The sequence below is a fragment of the Entelurus aequoreus genome, linkage group LG24, assembly GCF_033978785.1.
Source record: "Entelurus aequoreus isolate RoL-2023_Sb linkage group LG24, RoL_Eaeq_v1.1, whole genome shotgun sequence".
Lineage (NCBI taxonomy): Eukaryota > Metazoa > Chordata > Actinopteri > Syngnathiformes > Syngnathidae > Entelurus > Entelurus aequoreus.
In genome coordinates, this window is record NC_084754.1 from 29,020,761 (window position 1) to 29,039,401 (window position 18,641).

At 39.3% G+C, this 18,641-nt stretch overlaps 1 protein-coding gene across 2 annotated transcripts in view; it reads right to left on the bottom strand.

Moving 5' to 3' along the window:
- The window catches only part of LOC133641936 (C-Jun-amino-terminal kinase-interacting protein 1-like), a 36,239-nt gene extending 17,803 nt beyond the window's left edge, over positions 1–18,436 (bottom strand). For both annotated transcript variants that reach the window (XR_009824352.1, XM_062036067.1), the window contains exons 1-3: positions 18,337–18,436; positions 9,185–9,260; positions 5,490–6,047 (exon numbers count right to left, since the gene is read on the bottom strand). Coding sequence is in view for 1 of the 2 variants with exons in the window: in XM_062036067.1 (XP_061892051.1) it covers positions 5,490–6,047; positions 9,185–9,260; positions 18,337–18,402 (700 nt within the window). In the remaining variant the exon portion in view is untranslated. The remainder of the gene's footprint in view (positions 1–5,489; positions 6,048–9,184; positions 9,261–18,336) is intronic.
- Positions 18,437–18,641: the final 205 nt, after the last annotated feature.

Here is an 18,641-nt window from a genome sequence, read left to right on the forward strand (position 1 = left end):
TACGCCTATACTGGCTCACCTGCACTGGCTTCCTGTGCACTTAAAGGCCTACTGAAACCCACTACTACCGACCACGCAGTCTGATAGTTTATACATCAATGATGAAATCTTAACATTGCAACACATGCCAATACGGCATGGTTAACTTATAAAGTGCAATTTTAAATTTCCCGCCACACTTCCGCTTGAAAACGTCTCGGTATGATGACGTATGCGTGTGACGTAGCCAGTTTAACAGAGGTATGGCTTCCCCATTGAAGCCAATACGAAATAGCTCTGTTTTCATCTCATTATTCCACAGTATTCTGGACATCTGTGTTGGTGAATCTGTTGCAATTTGTTCATTGCATTATGGATAAAGAAGCTGAGCAAGCAAAGAAGAAAGTTGTCGGTGCGAAGGGGATATTTTGCGATGGAAGTCAGCAACACAACACAGCCGGTGTTTCATTGTTTACATTCCCGAAAGATGCAGTCAAGATCAAAGAACTCGGACAACAGAGACTCTAACCAGGAGGACTTTGATTTGGATAAACAGACGCGATACCGTGAGTACATAGCTGCGCTTCCAAACATTTGATCGCTTGCTATAACTAGCTCGAGCTAGTAGCTAGGAGCTAGGAGCTAGCATAACAAACACCTAGGTGTTTGTTATGCGGGATTAATTTGTGGCATATTAAATATAAGCCTGGTTGTGTTGTGGCTAATAGAGTATATATATATGTCTTGTGTTTATTTACTGTTGTAGTCATTCCCAGCTGAATATCAGGTCCCACCCGCGCGCTTCCAAACATTTGATCGCTTGCCCGTACGTGCGTGTCACGTACGTAACTTTGGTTAAATATATAAGCTTTATGAACCTTGGGTTAGGTGAACAGTCCTTTGGGCTGAGTGAGTGTGTGTGTTGTGCAGGTGTTTGAATTGTATTGGCGGGTTATATAGACGGGATCCCGTCTATATAACCCGCTCGAGCTATAACTAGCTCGAGCTAGTAGCTAGTAGCTAGCATAACAAACACCTATGTGTTTGTTATGCGGGATTAATTTGTGGCATATTAAATATAAGCCTGGTTGTGTTGTGGCTAATAGAGTATATATATGTCTTGTGTTTATTTACTGTTGTAGTCATTCCCAGCTGAATATCAGGTCCCACCCGCGTGCTTCCAAACATTTGATTGCTTGCCCGTACGTGCGTGTCATGTACGTAACTTTGGTTAAATATATAAGCTTTATGAACCTTGGGTTAGGTGAACGGTTCTTTGGGCTGAGTGAGTGTGTGTGTTGTGCAGGTGTTTGAATTGTATTGGCGGGTTATATAGACGGGATCCCGTCTATATAACCCGTTCGAGCTATAACTAGCTCGAGCTAGTAGCTAGGAGCTAGCATAACAAACACCTAGGTGTTTTTATGTGGGATTAATTTGTGGCATATTAAATATAAGCCTGGTTGTGTTGTGGCTAATAGAGTATATATATGTCTTGTGTTTATTTACTGTTGTAGTCATTCCCAGCTGAATATCAGGTCACCCCCGGCTCTCACAGCATCTTCCCTATCTGAATCGCTTCCACTCCCCACTAGTCCTTCACTTGCATTTTCCTCATCCACAAATCTTTCATCCTCGCTCAAATTAATGGGGAAATCGTCGCTTTCTCGGTCCGAATCTCTCTCACTTCTGGCGGCCGTCATTGTAAACAATAGGGAACTTTGCGGATATGTTCAATTGACTACGTCACGCTACTTCCGGTAGGGGCAAGCCTTTTTTTTATCAGATACCAAAAGTTGCGATCTTTATCGTCGTTGTTTTATACTAAATCCTTTCAGCAAAAATATGGCAATATCGCGAAATGATCAAGTATGACACATAGAATAGATCTGCTATCCCCGTTTAAATAAAAAAAATTCATTTCAGTAGGCCTTTAAAGGCCTACTGAAAGCCACTACTACCGACCACGCAGTCTGATAGTTTATATATCAATGATGAAATCTTAACATTGCAACACATGCCAATACGGCCGGGTTAACTTATAAAGTGCAATTTTAAATTTCCCGCTAAACTTCCGGTTCGAAACGCCTCTGAGGGTTGACGTATGCGCGTGACGTCAATCATTGAAACGGAAGTATTCGGACACCATTGAAGTCAATACGAAATAGCTCTGTTTTCATCTCATTATTCCACAGTATTCTGGACATCTGTGTTGGTGAATCTGTTGCAATTTGTTCATTGCATTATGGAGAAAGAAGCTGAGCAAGCAAAGAAGAAAGTTGTCCGTGCGAAGTTTCTATTTTGCGAGGGAAGTCAGCAACAACACGTACACAGCCGGCGCTTCTTTGTTTACATTCCCGAAAGATGCAGTCAAGATGGAAGAACTCGGACAACAGAGACTCTTACCAGGAGGACTTTGATTTGGATACACAGTTGCGATAACGTGAGTACACAGCTGCGCTTCCAAACATTTGATCGCTTGCTATAACTAGCTCGAGCTAGTAGCTAGGAGCTAGGAGCTAGCATTAGGATTAATTTGTGGCATATTAATATTATTAATTATTAATATTGTGTTGTGGCTAATAGAGTATATATATGTCTTGTGTTTATTTATTGTTGTAGTCATTCCCAGCTGAATATCAGGTCCCACCCGCGCGCTTCCAAACATTTGATTGCTTGCCCGTACGTGCGTGTCATGTACGTAACTTTGATTAAATATATAAGCTTTATGAACCTTGGGTTAGGTGAACGGTTGTTTGGGCTGAGTGAGTGTGTGTGTTATGCAGGTGTTTGAATTGTATTGGCGGGTTATATATACGGGATCCCGTCCATATTACCCGCTCGAGCTATAACTAGCTCGAGCTAGTAGCTAGTAGCTAGGAGCTAGGAGCTAGCATAACAAACACCTAGGTGTTTTTATGCGGGATTAATTTGTGGCATATTAAATATAAGCCTGGTTGTGTTGTGGCTAATAGAGTATATATATGTCTTGTGTTTATTTACTGTTGTAGTCATTCCCAGCTGAATATCAGGTCCCACCCGCGCGCTTCCAAACATTTGATTGCTTGCCAGTACGTGCGTGTCATGTACGTAACTTTGATTAAATATATAAGCTTTATGAACCTTGGGTTAGGTGAACGGTTGTTTGGGCTGAGTGAGTGTGTGTGTTGTGCAGGTGTTTGAATTGTATTGGCGGGTTATATATACAGGATCCCGTCCATATTACCCGCTCGAGCTATAACTAGCTCGAGCTAGTAGTTAGGAGCTAGCATAACAAACACCTAGGTGTTTTTATGCGGGATTAATTTGTGGCATATTAAATATAAGCCTGGTTGTGTTGTGGCTAATAGAGTATATATATATGTCTTGTGTTTATTTACTGTTGTAGTCATTCCCAGCTGAATATCAGGTCACAGCATCTTCCCTATCTGAATCGCTTCCACTCCCCACTAGTCCTTCACTTGCATTTTCCTCATCCACAAATCTTTCATCCTCGCTCAAATTAATGGGGAAATCGTCGCTTTCTCTGTCCGAATCTCTCTCACTTCTGGCGGCCATCATTGTAAACAATAGGGAACTTTGCGGATATGTTCAATTGACTATGTCACGCTACTTCCGGTAGGGGCAAGCCTTTTTTTTATCAGATACCAAAAGTTGCGATCTTTATCGTCGTTGTTTTATACTAAATCCTTTCAGCAAAAATATGGCAATATCGCGAAATGATCAAGTATGACACATAGAATAGATCTGCTATCCCCGTTTAAATAAAAAAATGTCATTTCAGTAGGCCTTTAAGATGTGACTTTAAAGTTTTACTACTTACGTATAAAATACTACACGGTCTAGCTCTATCCTATCTTGCTGACTGTATTGTACCATATGTCCCGGGAAGAAATCTGTGTTCAAAGAACTCCGGCTTATTAGTGATTCCCAGAACCCAAAAAAAGTCTGCGGGCCACAGAGCGTTTTCTGTTCGGGCTCCAGTACTATGGAATGCCCTCCCGGTAACAGTTAGAGATGCTACCTCAATAGAAGCATTTAAGTCCCATCTTAAAACTCATTTGTATACTCTAGCCTTTAAATAGACCCCCCTATTTTTAGACCAGTTAATCTGCCGTTTTCCTTTCTCCTTTGCCCCCTCGCCGGGTTATTCTGGTTTCGGTGACCATGGATGAGGTGTTGGCTGTCCATCGCCTGTGCATCGGTTGGGGACGTCTCTGCGCTACTGACCTGTTTCCGCTCGGGATGGTCTATTGCTAGCACCACTATGGACTGGACTCTCACTGTTATGTTGCATCCACTAGGGACTGTACTTAGAGGGGGGGTTACCCACATATGCGATCCTCCCCAAGGTTTCTCATAGTCATTCACATCGACGTCCCTTGTGTGGGCTCTGTGCCGAGGATGTCGTTGTGGCTTGTGCAGCCCTTTGAGACTTTTGTGATTTAGGGCTGTATAAATAAACATTGATTGATTGATTGATTGATTTACAAGTTGCAAACTTCAAAGCGTGATGTGGCAAGGGATGACTGTATTGCAATACTCACTAAGCTTACAGCCCCTAGCGTGTTACACCAGTAATATTAAAGACCAAAATGGGGCAACAAACAAAATCTTGTTTAAGGCCACAATAGGGCTATGGCCAGCCCTGGGCGTCGTCCTTAAATAATTCTAATCACAATTCACACCTTGGAAAGAATCACTGAGAGTCACTTGCAGGTTTTATGCTGCAAAATAATGAGAAGAAACAACAGATGGTACTGACAAAAACTACCCAGATAAACCTGGTTTATAATTTCACTGATTGTATCAGTCCACACTTTCATATTTTGCACCTTACTTTGTTCTTATATGGATGTTTGTGCCACAAATAAATGTGCAGTTTTCCCAATTGTGTAGTTGTCAGCCTTATCTAAATCGATTCGTATTGGGGACTTTATTTAAATACTAACCTCTCTTACTTGTTGATAGTAAGAGAACATGTTATTTTAGTTTACTTTGGTCATGATTTGTGTGCTACTGTCAATTTGACGTAGATACACTCTAAACTTGTAGCACTAACCCAGCGTATAAAAATGCTATAACGGTTTTCTGTGTTTGACAGCAATTAACAGCATCATTGATCATATTAGCAACTACATTCAATTAAGGCATTCCTAAGACTCGTTATTATAAAACATGCCTGTCCAACAATGCTTTGTCTCTTCCAGTCTTGTCCTGTTTTTTCTCTATCAACCTCTGGTGTCCTGAACATAATACTGTGTAAGTATAATTCATTACTAGTGTTATTAAAATACTTTTAATGAAAATATCTACAAAAAATCAAGTGTCAGGGTCTGTTTACACAGCAATCTAGCAAAAACAATAGTTCCTTTTTTTTTTTTTTAAGTTCACTGTACAGTCGGCCTTGTGTCAACAGCCCATGGTTCAAGGACACTTCAGCCAAGCAGATCCCTACTTTAAAGCTCAGTTTTCTACCATTGAGCCTACACTTAAAAGTAGTTCATTACCTTGAACCTTGCTCTTGTCCCCTTTTCTTGGTGCTACAGGTGTGCGTGGGACCACCATGGCTGTTAAGTAAACCTGGTTGGACAGTGAGTGGTTGAGTTTCCCCTTCCCTCCTTTGTTTTCCCCTTTAGCACATAGTTTCCCTTTTCCATCTGCCGCCGAGCTTTTTGGTCGATTTGATTCTTTAGGTCTGTAGTTGATGGTTTTCTCTTTCTCCTTGCCTTTGGACTCATCACACAGTCTTCCTCCTCTTCTTTCTTCCTTCGCTGATGTCGCTCCATCCTTTCCTCTGATGTCCCCCAAGTTTCTCCCTTCTCCTCTTCCTCTGCCTCCTCCCACTGCTCCCCCTCTCCGTTGGCTGCTTGGCGCTATGAATGACTTAGTGTGCATGGCCCCTGGCGGCTCTCTTTCCCGTGGACGGACATGTGTGCCGCCAGCTGCAGCTTGAGTGCTGGCTCTGCCATTGGATGTGCTGCCGGTTGGCGGTTTAGGGGCAGGGCGGCGGGTGCAAGGTCTGACTTTGTCCTCTGCTTTTGGTTGATCGCTTTGTGTTCGAGCCCCTTAAAAAAAAAGCAAAGTATTAGATAATGTACAAAGAAAACTGGTTTTGAACTAGAGACACTAAACCTCTGAAAAGAGGTGGCAAATACTTAGAGTTTCACCCATTTTTAAAGTTAAAAGTTAAAGTACCAGTGATAGTCACACACACTAGGTGTGGTGAAATTACCCTCTGCATTTGACCCATCACCTTGTTCCACCCCCTGGGAGTTGAGGGGAGCAATGAGCAGCAGCAGTGAGCAGCAGCAGTGGCCGCGCTCGGGAATCATTTTGGTGATTTAACCCCAACTCCAACCCTTGATGCTGAGTGCCAAGCAGGGAGGTAATGGGTCCCATTTTAATAGTCTTTGGTATGACTCGGCCGTGGTTTGAACTCACGACCTGCCGATCTCAGGACGGACACTCTAACCACCATCAGTTTTTGGTATGTTAATAGAAACTGTACTGATGAATGAAAATGAACTAAACTTTAAATAATAATCATAATTGTTCAGTGCTGGCCCTAACATGCTAACAAAAAACAATATTTGCCTTCTTTTTCTGTGCTTGCCTTAACATTTACAGTAGTGTACAAATACATGCTGATGTTATATTGCCACCTATGGGTAACACTTTTTCCAGGACTTATCATTACAAACATGTACTGTATGCTATATCATTGTGCTGTACGTGCTATGCTTTATGTCTTTGTCAAAAGGCCCCTGTAATGCTGAAAACATTGGCACTTATTTCATAGTTCCTGACCTAAAAATTATGTCTACAGGTTTTAGGCTTGTTTTCAAACACATTTTAGCACATTTTAGAAGGCTCACTTTGCCTGCTGATGTCACTAAACTGGAGGCAATTTATTATTGTCTAGTATGGGCCTGAGCTACTAAAATTCAAATACCAAGCACTAAACAGTGTGTGCGATCAATAAAATTGCATGTATAATTAATGGCCGTGTTGCGTGTGATCCAGTGTACTGAGACTGCGTGTACAATTGAAAAGCGGTGCAGACAGCCTTATTTAAATGAGGTTTTTGCCTGTACTATGCAGCTTTCACCACGGAGACACTACATCATTTACTAGTCCTGTTATCGTGTGGTGTTTTGCAATTTTTTCAAATAAAAAGCATGGACCACTTTTTCCTGGGTGTTCTAGAAACAGTCCTGCAATGGATCCCACTTCTTTCTTTCTTTTTGCGCGCTAAAGGTGCATTAATAAGAGAGGCTGGCACTCACTGCGAGTGTGCGCTCCAGTGTCCAGATGCAGAAAAGTACATATTGCAAGAGGTTTTTCTCAGATAGGCGATATGTTATAATATATCTTCTATATGAAAAAACAAACGTTATTAAAACGCCAGCAGACACCAAAACGCATCAATTAAATTAGTTTTAATCAGCTGCTATACAATTATAAAATTATATTATACAATGTGTCTAACATTTTTTAAAATTTTTGACAGCCCATATATGTTGACAAGCGTACGTAAAATGGAGCTGCAGCGCAATCGCCTCCTGTGCCAGTTTGCGCACTAAATAAGAGGCAAAGAGCGCCCGCAGTTGAGTTTTATTCGTAATAAATCCCACTGCGTGTGCTAAATAATTACATTTACATTCTCTCCTACCAGTATTGTAGGCGTATTGATGATCATCATATATTCTGCATATTCATGAAGACAGATACTCCCTATTCTGCTCACTAAAAAGACGCAATCCTCCGCACATAATTTTAGCAGATCAGCTTTGCATGTGCTATCAAGTTTGCACGTGATTAATACACGCAAACCTTTATTAGATCGGGCCCTATATGTTTTAGTAGCATCAAGAACACTTCAGCTATTTCAGCGCAAAATTTGAAGGAATTATCAAATATGTCTGCCCGATGCATTGTTGCAGGTTGTAGCAAAAAAAAAACTAAAGAAGTGATCAGCCTGCATGCATTTCCAAACGATGGGAATATGAGAAAACTAAGGACCTCTTCAGTCAAATTGACCCACGCAAAATGGGACGGACCAAGCCAAAGGAGTGTAATTTGTAGCGATCATTTGAATTATTCTTACTTTTTGGTAAGAGTTCACAGGGAATAATATCTGAACTCAAGCCAAAAAAAGTCTCAAGCCAGATGGGATCTTGAAAATTAGGAGAAAGACTGAGTCAGAACCAGCTGAAAAACGAAAGAAGAAGAGCAGACTCTGCGCTCAAAAACGAGAGAAAAAGAAGGTAAGCTGCTAGTATTCTACAGTATTTTGCATCCTCTTTTACTGTTGTTTTCCTTAACATGCTTGAGGATATACTGAAACAGCACGAGGAAACACAGGAGGACGAGCTGGAAGAGTGGGGAAGTCAGGAAATGGCAATTTTATATTTATTTTTTTATCATAATGTAAATCTTATCAGTTTTGAAGTGATCGTTGACCAGGGTGACAAAAACATGATGTTGATCAATCAATCAATCAAATGATCAAAAACAAAAGTTTTACATGCCTTTATCCACACTTTCCATGCAGGGAAATGGGCTCCAGTTCTGTAGATGACGTCACACCAATAGAGAGCGGGGTTCCAAGCACAGTAATCTATCGATTACTCAAAAACTAATTAATTTTATGGGAAATTGCTGCCAGATTCATTCAAACTGTAAGCATGCATTTAAGATTTTACTTTGTTTATATAAGTAGAAAAAAAAACACTCAGCGCTTTGAGTACCTTAAAGGTAGAAAAGCGGGTTATACAAGTATAACCCATTTAAGACACTGGGTGAAATATGACGGAAAAAAACAATTGTACTGAAATGATTAAAAACACAATAGAATAAAAAATATCATTAATGTAACATTAATAAGAACACAATTTACTGGATTACATATTGAGTATATTTTACTGTATATCCTGGGAGGCACGTGATAGTATAGGACTATGACAGTACTATGTATAATTTCCTGCAAAATTATGAGACATAATTGTAAATTACACATTTTATATACTCTTACTAGATAAGGAACTAGAGTATTTGAAGAGGTAATGCAAAATATCATTCCAATCAAATGTTCATCACAATGACATGAACATACTGATTATTTAGCACCATTCAAGTAATCGGATCCTATTGTCTAATGCTCAATATTGTTTTTACTTTTACACACATTGTGTCCATATACCTGTAATGTGTGAGGATGAAGACCTGGAGCCCTTCCAGCTGTCTTTCTTCCCCGAAGAGTTGTTGTTTATTGTGTCCTGGGGGGAGATGCGTGACAGAAAATTGTGAGAGTGAAAAAATGACTAAGTCGATGTTAATGTATTCATCACACATGGTTTACAAATATGCAGAATGTAGCAAAAAAAATAATCCCTTGATATTACAGCACAATTGCACAGCGCACATGTGATTTGTATCTATGCTATGTTTTTCAACTAGAAGCACATTTTGTCATATTGTCAGACTCACTGCTTTCACCGCTCATAATTTGCAGATTCAGATGCACGTATTTATGCTCTCAGACCCTAAAGAAGTCAGTATTAAAATTGTGTTAAGTGCTCATGCATGTGATCTGGCTAATGCAGGTCCTGGGGTGAATCCAGCTGGCTATGTGCTAAGTAAGTTGGAGAGTAAACAAGGTTACAGCAGCCAGTCAAACGTCTTGACCATGCAGGAAGATGATGTATGAAAATGACCTGATAAAACCTTTATTTGGTTAAATATAAACATTTTAGGCATGAATGAGCCTATGCATGTCAGCATTCTTTTCTTTCTTTCAAATATGCATTTCACCTTTAAAAGGGAACCGTGCTTCAATTAGGAAATAAGCACATTTGTCTCGAATCCTAGTAGAATCAGAAAAGAAAGGTTCAATTATAATATCAATCTGGATCCTAATATGTGTTATTTAAATATTGTAATCGTTAGATAGGGTAAGTACAGCACATATTCATTTAGTCAACACCATGCTGAATGCAGTTAGCAATCCATATTGAAACAAAGGCTCTATTGATTTGGAATGACACAATGATGCCTGAGGTAGCTAAGGTCACAGATCAACTCAGATATTTCTCATACACTGCCATTGACAATTCTCAACTGATATTTTAAAACTAAACTTTTAGATCTCTTAGCTTGTTCTATTCAGTGCAAGAACCATATTGATTTTCGATGACATCAACCCATGAACCAAAGATATATGATCCAAGTACCTTAAAATAGCTGAAGATTTTTGGTTTGTCAGCAGTAAACCAGCTTCAGTTTTCATTCAATATTCTTTGCGGGGACTTGACATATTCTATTTGTTCTGCAACTGTACCAGATTATTGCTTTTGTCCTTTTATTTCATTTTATTTATTATTTTGATGTAATAAGTTTAGGATGAATTACCAGTCACAGCCAAGATGCTTTGCAAAAGTACATGCCGTGTCATCCAATTCAGTGGTACCTCAACTTAAGAGTTCCCCAAGTTAGGGGGGTTTTGAGATAAGAGCTGTCTCTCAGCTAATTTTCATGCTTACAGTGGCAAGCAAAAATTTTAGTAACAAGCATTCCCGCGTAGCAAATGTCACAATGAACCCCGTAAGATCCGACCAAAACATCTAGTTTTACTCGCTGGCATTAGCTTATAGTTCGAGAACAACATTACTTTTTTCCAAAGCATGCAAGAAAGAAAGTGAGTGTAAAGGAGAGCGATGAGAAAAACAAGCAAATTATATTCATTTATTACAAAAATAAATAATCAAAAACATCACCGAGCATGTTGCCATCTTGGCGAGGCAATTAGAGCATATCAATGCTAGTCTGCAACATAAGGAAGCAGAATGAGTCTAATGCCAGCCAAGGATGTTTAAATTATATCTAAAAGGGCGTATATTCATCCATGTAAATATGAAAGAGCTGCTGATGGTGTGTTTGATGGAGAAGCAGGAGATACCGTATAAATTCATTCTCCACGGTTAATGGTGTACATGTTTATTACATTACTTCATAAAACTACTGTAGTTGTTAGTAAATACATTCTATTGGATTGGATTGGATTCTATTTTTTTCATGCAATATACACTACTGTTCAAAAGTTTGGGGTCACATTAAAATGTCCTTATTTTTGAAGGAAAAGCACTGTACTTTTCAATGAAGATAACTTTAAACTAGTCTTAACTTTAAAGAAATACACTCTATACATTGCTAATGTGGTAAATGACTACTCTAGTTGCAAATGTCTGGTTTTTGATGCAATATCTACATAGGTGTATAGAGGCCCATTTCCAGCAACTATCACTCCAGTGTTCTAATGGTACAATGTGTTTGCTCATTGGCTCAGAAAGCTAATTGATGATTAGAAAACCCTTGTGCAATCATGTTCACACGTCTGAAAACAGTTTAGCTCGTTACAGAAGCTACAAAACTGACCTTCCTTTGAGCAGATTGAGTTTCTGGAGCATCACATTTGTGGGGTCAATTAAACGCTCAAAATGGCCAGAAAAAGAGAACTTTCATCTGAAACTCGACAGTCTATTCTTGTTCTTAGAAATGAAGGCTATTCCACAAAATTGTTTGGGTGACCCCAAACTTTTGAACGGTAGTGTATGTTATCTAAAAAGTATGTTTTCTTTCTAAAAGGCATGTTACATATTAAAATTGTACTGTTTTGGGGGTGTCAAGCTCCATCCATCCATCCATCCATTTTCTACCGCTTATTCCCTTTGGGGTCACGGGGGGCGCTGGAGCCTATCTCAGCTACAATCGGGCGGAAGGCGGGGTACACCCTGGACAAGTCGCCACCTCATCGCAGGGCCGACACAGATAGACAGACAACACTCACACTCACATTCACACACTAGGGCCAATTTAGTGTTGCCAATCAACCTATCCCCAGGTGCATGTCTTTGGAAGTGGGAGGAAGCCGGAGTTTCAATTAAATTGATTTAAATTTGTTTCAGTTGCAGACATTGTTTTGAAATATAGGTGTTTTGGGTTCAGAGCTTCGTCACAGAACCAATTCGTAAGTTGAGGTACTACTGTATCACCAATTTCAAGCGAGATCATTGCGTGTATAGTGAATACACTAGGCTAACATTAATACACTCAAATCATCAACAAACAACAATGAACCTGTTCCACAAACAGCCAGACATGCTAGGGATCATGCTGGTTCTTTTGTTCTTTGCAGATTAGCCTTGTTATTAGTGAGATACAATTTGACCTTGGTTTAACTTGTCTAAAAGGTTCCACAAGTTATCCTGCACTACCATGGGTTTATGTAACGAAATTTTGTTCTTATCTGTGCTGTAAAGTTCAAATTTGAATGACAATAAAAAGGAAGTCTAAGTCTAAGTCTAAGTTGAGAATACTGTATGTGTGTCACATTGCTATACCATACTTATATGAAACATCTCTAATTTAGCTTCTGACGTATGCGGTAACGTATTGCATAATTTCTGGTTGTATTATTTTGTCAAAACTATTATTAATCTACTTGCTAATTTACTGTTAATATCTGATTACTGTTTTGTAACGTGGTTCTATCTACAATTCTGTTAAAATATAATAAGCACTTTTTCTTCTGTTTTTTGATACTTTACATTAGTTTTTGGTAATACTACACATTTTGGTATCGCTCCAATACCAAGTAGTTACAGGGGCAGTACTAGCCATACCGTTGCTGATTTTGATATTTCAAATTGTCAAGATCATTGAATCATTACATTCTTTATCATGATAAAAATCAGACAAAAACACAGGATTCTAAAGGGGTTGCCACAAGGATGAGGGGGAAAAAACATTAAAAGAGGGTTATTAAAGCTAGAACCACCACTATGTAAATATTATGTTTGAAATGATGCTTACTTACACAAAGCCAAGCAGACAACATGAGCAACGTTTTTAATCACATATGTGTGTTAAGAGTCGCAAGTGCGTTCTGTAGTTAAATAAGGTTTGATTACGTAAGTCGCACATTTCTTATGACACAAACCAAAAAGCTCTGTTTTACCTGTCCTTACACAAACACCGAAGCTGCATTTTTTGAAAATTCGAAAGGGACAAAAACCTATCTCTAAGTTTGGACGAAAAATCCTTGCCTTTGGAATATCTGTGTTGGTGTGACACATTGTAAACATGCAAGGGTCCACCTATACATAGAAAATGGCAAACACTGCATGTAATCAACACTTTTTAGTCTTTAACTGTTGACTTAATAACGGCCTGTCAGTGTCAGGTTTAGGCCATGTGATCTCAGACAAGTCTTAACAGACTAAGCTACCGTATATACTAGGGGTGTAACGATGGATCGATACCTATCTCCCGGAAGGCAAACTTGCCGAGCATAGATTTTTGAATTTTAGGAATATAACTCGATTTATCGACATATCAATCAATCGTTTTAAAAGGTAATCGATTGATTTTATCGATACTAGAACAAGGAAAACATTGGATTTAAGAACAGCAGACTATAAAAAGTTGAGCACTTTTAAAGTAAGGACTTTAAACATTAAGTCTGTGTTGTCAACACAACAAAAATGGCGCATAGCTAAAGTTGTCAAGAATGGTCATACCAAATGCAAACGCCACAAGACAATATCAATAATTACAACACAAAAGCTTTCGGTCACAGCACGATTACAAAAGCCCCAACAAAGACAAACGACACAACACAATAATAAAAAATGCAACACAACTTTAAGCCACAAAGACAACTCACGAAACACAAGATGAAGAGACAACAACAGCCAAGGAAAAGTAATTTAATCAGAAACAAACAAATAGAAGAGATGGATCCAGGAGGCTAAGGAAATTCGGATGCCAGGGACCAACACCATTAACAGGAATTAGGGAGCATACATGCTTCCGCATACTTCAGACACTGTCCGTCATCAGCTTCTTTTTTTTTAGCAGGTAAATCTACTGTTAAAATGTTGGTTAGTGTAGTGTTATTGAAAGTTGCTTGAATGTTTATTCAAATAAAATGTGATTGGTCAATAATTGTTGTTTACTTGCTTGTTTGTATCCACAATTCATTTATACCTAATTACCTTACAAGCATTAATAGGAGAATAGAAAACTTCACCCACAGTGTCTAGTATCCAGTATTTATTTCACAGTCACACGGGTTTTTTTTTTTTGCTAAAAAGTTACTGAATCGACTTCAACTCACTTAATCGTTTCGTATTGTATCATTCTGGACAAATTAGATTGTCCCTGAATCATATTGGCAACCACAAATATTGGGTCGAATCGAATCGTTGCTAAACAAAATCGTTAAACTTTTAATATATACAGTATACCCATACAGGCCTCAAATGTTCCCTTTTCAAGGTCAAGGCAAGTGTTGCCTTGAAGGAGGGCTCATATTTTAGGGCACCAAGGCAAGTTGGAAGGGCACCGAGGCAAACATTATTTTCTTTCGAGGCAGGGGCTCCAAAGCATGCATGCATATATATATATATATATATATATATATATACATATATATTTATATATATATATATATATAAACTGTATTTTTATTCATTATTAATATCAACTTGTCAGCTTTTTGTCATTACATGTTGCCTTTATCTCTATTTTTACATTTTGATAGAGGAAGGTATTTTTTAAAATTATTTATTTATAGAGATGTCCGATAATATCGGCCTGCCGATATTATCGGCCGATAAATGCTTTAAATTGTAATATCGGAAATTATCGGTGTGTTTTTTTTTATTATCGGTATCGTTTTTTTTGTTTTTTTTAATTAAATCAACATAAAAAACACAAGATACACTTACAATTAGTGCACCAACCCAAAAAACCTCCCTCCCCCATTTACACTCATTCACACAAAAGGGTTGTTTCTTTCTGTTATTAATATTCTGGTTCCTACATTATATATCAATATATATCAATACAGTCTGCAAGGGATACAGTCCGTAAGCACACATGATTGTGCGTGCTGCTCGTCCACTAATAGTACTAACCTTTAACAGTTAATTTTACTCATTTTCATTAATTACTAGTTTGTATGTAACTGTTTTTATATTGTTTTACTTTCTTTATTATTCAAAACATTATTTTATTTTATAATTTTTTTTAAAAAGGACCTTATCTTCACCATACCTGGTTGTCAAAATTAGGCATAATAATGTGTTAATTCCACGACTGTATATATCAGTATCGGTTGATATCGGTATCGGTCGATATCAGTATCGGTAATTAAAGAGTTGGACAATATCGGAATATTGGACATCTGCAAAAAGCCATAATCGGTCATCCCTATTTATTTATTTATGTTTTTAAGTACATTTATATGTACATGTAGATTCTGTATCGGGACAGATCCATTAAGCGTTTGAGCATAAATATGCCGTATAGGAATTGATGGAACCAGATCTTTTCCATATATCCATATTTAAGTGTTACTTTTTTACTTCCATAGTCATATTACAAAATAGCTAGTATTCTTCCTTCTTTCTCTCTCATAGTAATGTGTGTCGGCCTTCTAGCAGTGGAATGTAAGGTGTAGAGATAACTCAGTGAGTAGACAAAACAAGGAGGTGGAAGAGTACAGGGAAGGGAAAGCAAGGGCAGACGGGATAGACGCACGCATTGGGATAGATTATGCAAGGCTGGTCTCATTATTGTCAAAGCTTTGAGAATAAACCACAAAATACCAACTACTGCTTTTGGTGATCAATTTAAACTCCAGCTTGTTTGCCATTAAAAGAACTTGGGAGTGGACAGCAGCTTAAAATCCCTGGGAGGAAGAGCTGGCTATGCAACAGAACTAACTCTACACAATAAAACATTAACAAAATGATGTGTCACATGAATGGTTTTTGAAGTAACACCTTTGTGACATGAAAAAAAACACAAGAAATGTAAAAAAAAAACATGGCGTTTACTTTTTGATATTAATATAAAACTCAAAGCAGTTTGGCTAATGATGGTGAAGTCTAATAAACAAGCTTTGTTCTTCTCCAACAACGCCTCCTTGTAGTTCAGTGCCTGACTTCGTGATGCCTAAAATGCATTAATAAATGACGGTTTTTCGGTAATTAAAAAATTACACGGTATTACAAACCGTTGGGAATTTTATCGCAAATTATCATTATACCGTTTACCGTTACATCCCTTGTCCATTAACGAGTAAAAAGTCAAAGGGGGGTCACGGCATGTTCTTGCCGTCGATGTCGGTCAATTTTTTAGGGCATTACGGCAAGTCACAAGGGCGGTTGACGTGTTTAAAGGCCTACTGAAATGATTTTTTTTAATTTAAACGGGGTAAGCAGATCCATTCTATGTGTCAAACTTGATCATTTCGCGATATTGCCATATTTTTGCTGAAAGGATTTAGTAGAGAACATGGACGATAAAGTTCACAACTTTTGGTCGCTGATAAAAAAAGCCTTGCCTGTACCGGAAGTAGCGTGACGTCGCAGGTTGAAAGGCTCCTCACAATTCCCCATTGTCTACACCAGCAGCGAGAGCGATTCGGACCGAGAAAGTGACGATTACCCCATTAATTTGAGCGAGGATGAAAGATTTGTGGATGAGGTACGTGAGAGTGAAGGACTAGAGTGCAGTGCAGGACGTATCTTTTTTCGCTCTGACCGTAACTTAGGTACAAGGGCTCATTGGATTCCACACTTTCTCCTTTTTCTATTGTGGATCACGGATTTGTATTTTAAACCACCTCGGATACTATATCCTCTTGAAAATGAGAGTCGAGAACGCGAAATGGACATTCACAGTGACTTTTATCTCCACGACAATACATCGGCGAAGCACTTTAGCTATGGAGCTAACGTGATAGCATCGGGCTTAACTGCAGATAGAAACAAAAGAAATAAACCCCTGACTGGAAGGATAGACAGAAAATCAACAATACTATTAAACCATGGACCTGTAACTACACGGTTAATGCTTTCCAGCCTGGGGAAGCTTAACAATGCTGTTGCTAACGATGCCATTGAAGCTAACTTAGCTACGGGACCTCACAGAGCTATGCTAAAAACATTAGCTATCCACCTACGCCAGCCAGCTCTCATCTGCTCATCAACACCCGTGCTCACCTGCGTTCCAGCGATCGACGGAACGACGAAGGACTTCACCCGATCATCGATGCGGTCGGCAGCTAGCGTCGGATAGCGTCGGATAGCGCGTCTGCTATCCAAGTCAAAGTCCTCCTGGTTGTGTTGCTGCAGCCAGCCGCTAATACACCGATCCCACCTACAACTTTCTTCTTTGCAGTCTTCATTGTTCATTAAACAAATTGCAAAAGATTCACCAACACAGATGTCCAGAATACTGTGGAATTTTGCGATGAAAACAGAGCTTTTTGTATTGGATACAATGGTGTCCGAATACTTCCGTTTCAACCATTGACATCACGCGCATACGTCATCATACATAGACGTTTTCAACCGGAAGTTTCGCTGGAAATTTAAAATTGCACTTTATAAGTTAACCTGGCCGGTTGGCATGTGTTGCAATGTTAAGATTTCATCATTGATATATAAACTATCAGACTGCGTGGTCGGTAGTAGTGGGTTTCAGTAGGCCTTTAAATTTGAGCCCTGCCCATATTTCACATTAACGATACAATCTGAAATCATAGTTAGTCGAGTATTATCATTATTATACATAATATTTCAATCTGTTAAGTGATTTAAAAATGGATGCTAAAGGTAAGCTGCGGTTCATATGACATGACTTGCTGATAGGAACTGACACAGTAAACAGGATGCAGCTCATTTAAAGGGATACCACCACTAGGTTCAACTTATCGTTAAAAACTGCCAAATACCACATTGAGGGCCAAGGAAACAACGTTCAGAAACATAAACAGAAGGCCGCCCGGCCTGACTTACATGCATAGAGTGTGCTGAGGATGAGCGAACGTCACGGTCAGTATTACAGTAAACCCTACTTGAGAAGCATCCGATCTACTCTTCATGTACCAGACAACATGGGATGCATTTATGTATGTTTATATAATTTATATAAACACATGGAAAAGAGGGTGTGATGTCAGCACTGCTATTACATGTTGTATGCTTTTCAGAAACCGCAGACATACACACAACTGCAAAAACAGACAAACACACATTGCTGTATCATGCTGAAAGCAGGTTCTCACACACACACACACGCACACGCACGCACACGCACTGATGGGGCTAATGCTGCCTGTTTCTAATCACAGGAGCCACCCATACACACACACACAAACACACACACACACACACACACACACACACACGCACACGTATACTGTAAACATTATTTACTCAGCTCATTTCAATAACACAACAACATACCAATCGCCAGGGTGGACCCATCCCTGCTTCCTACCTGGGTGCCAGCTCGGTGTGGTATAAGAGCTAGCGTGGTGGGTCTCTTTGGTCGATATTTGTCCATGACAGCACGGATTAAACCCCCGTTGAGAGGTGACAGCCTCCACCCGCCCTCCTCCTCCTCCTCTTCTCCTCCTTTTTTTTCAAGCCGGTGAAGATGGTCCTTGTCCTCTGCCTCCCTTTTCTCCTCCTCCTCTGACTCCTCAATTAGCCCCCAAGCTAGTGGTGTAGCCACGCCCCTTGTGCGCCCTTCAGGCCTGATGATTGGTCAGCCTCGTTGTCACATCATCATCGTCACCATCG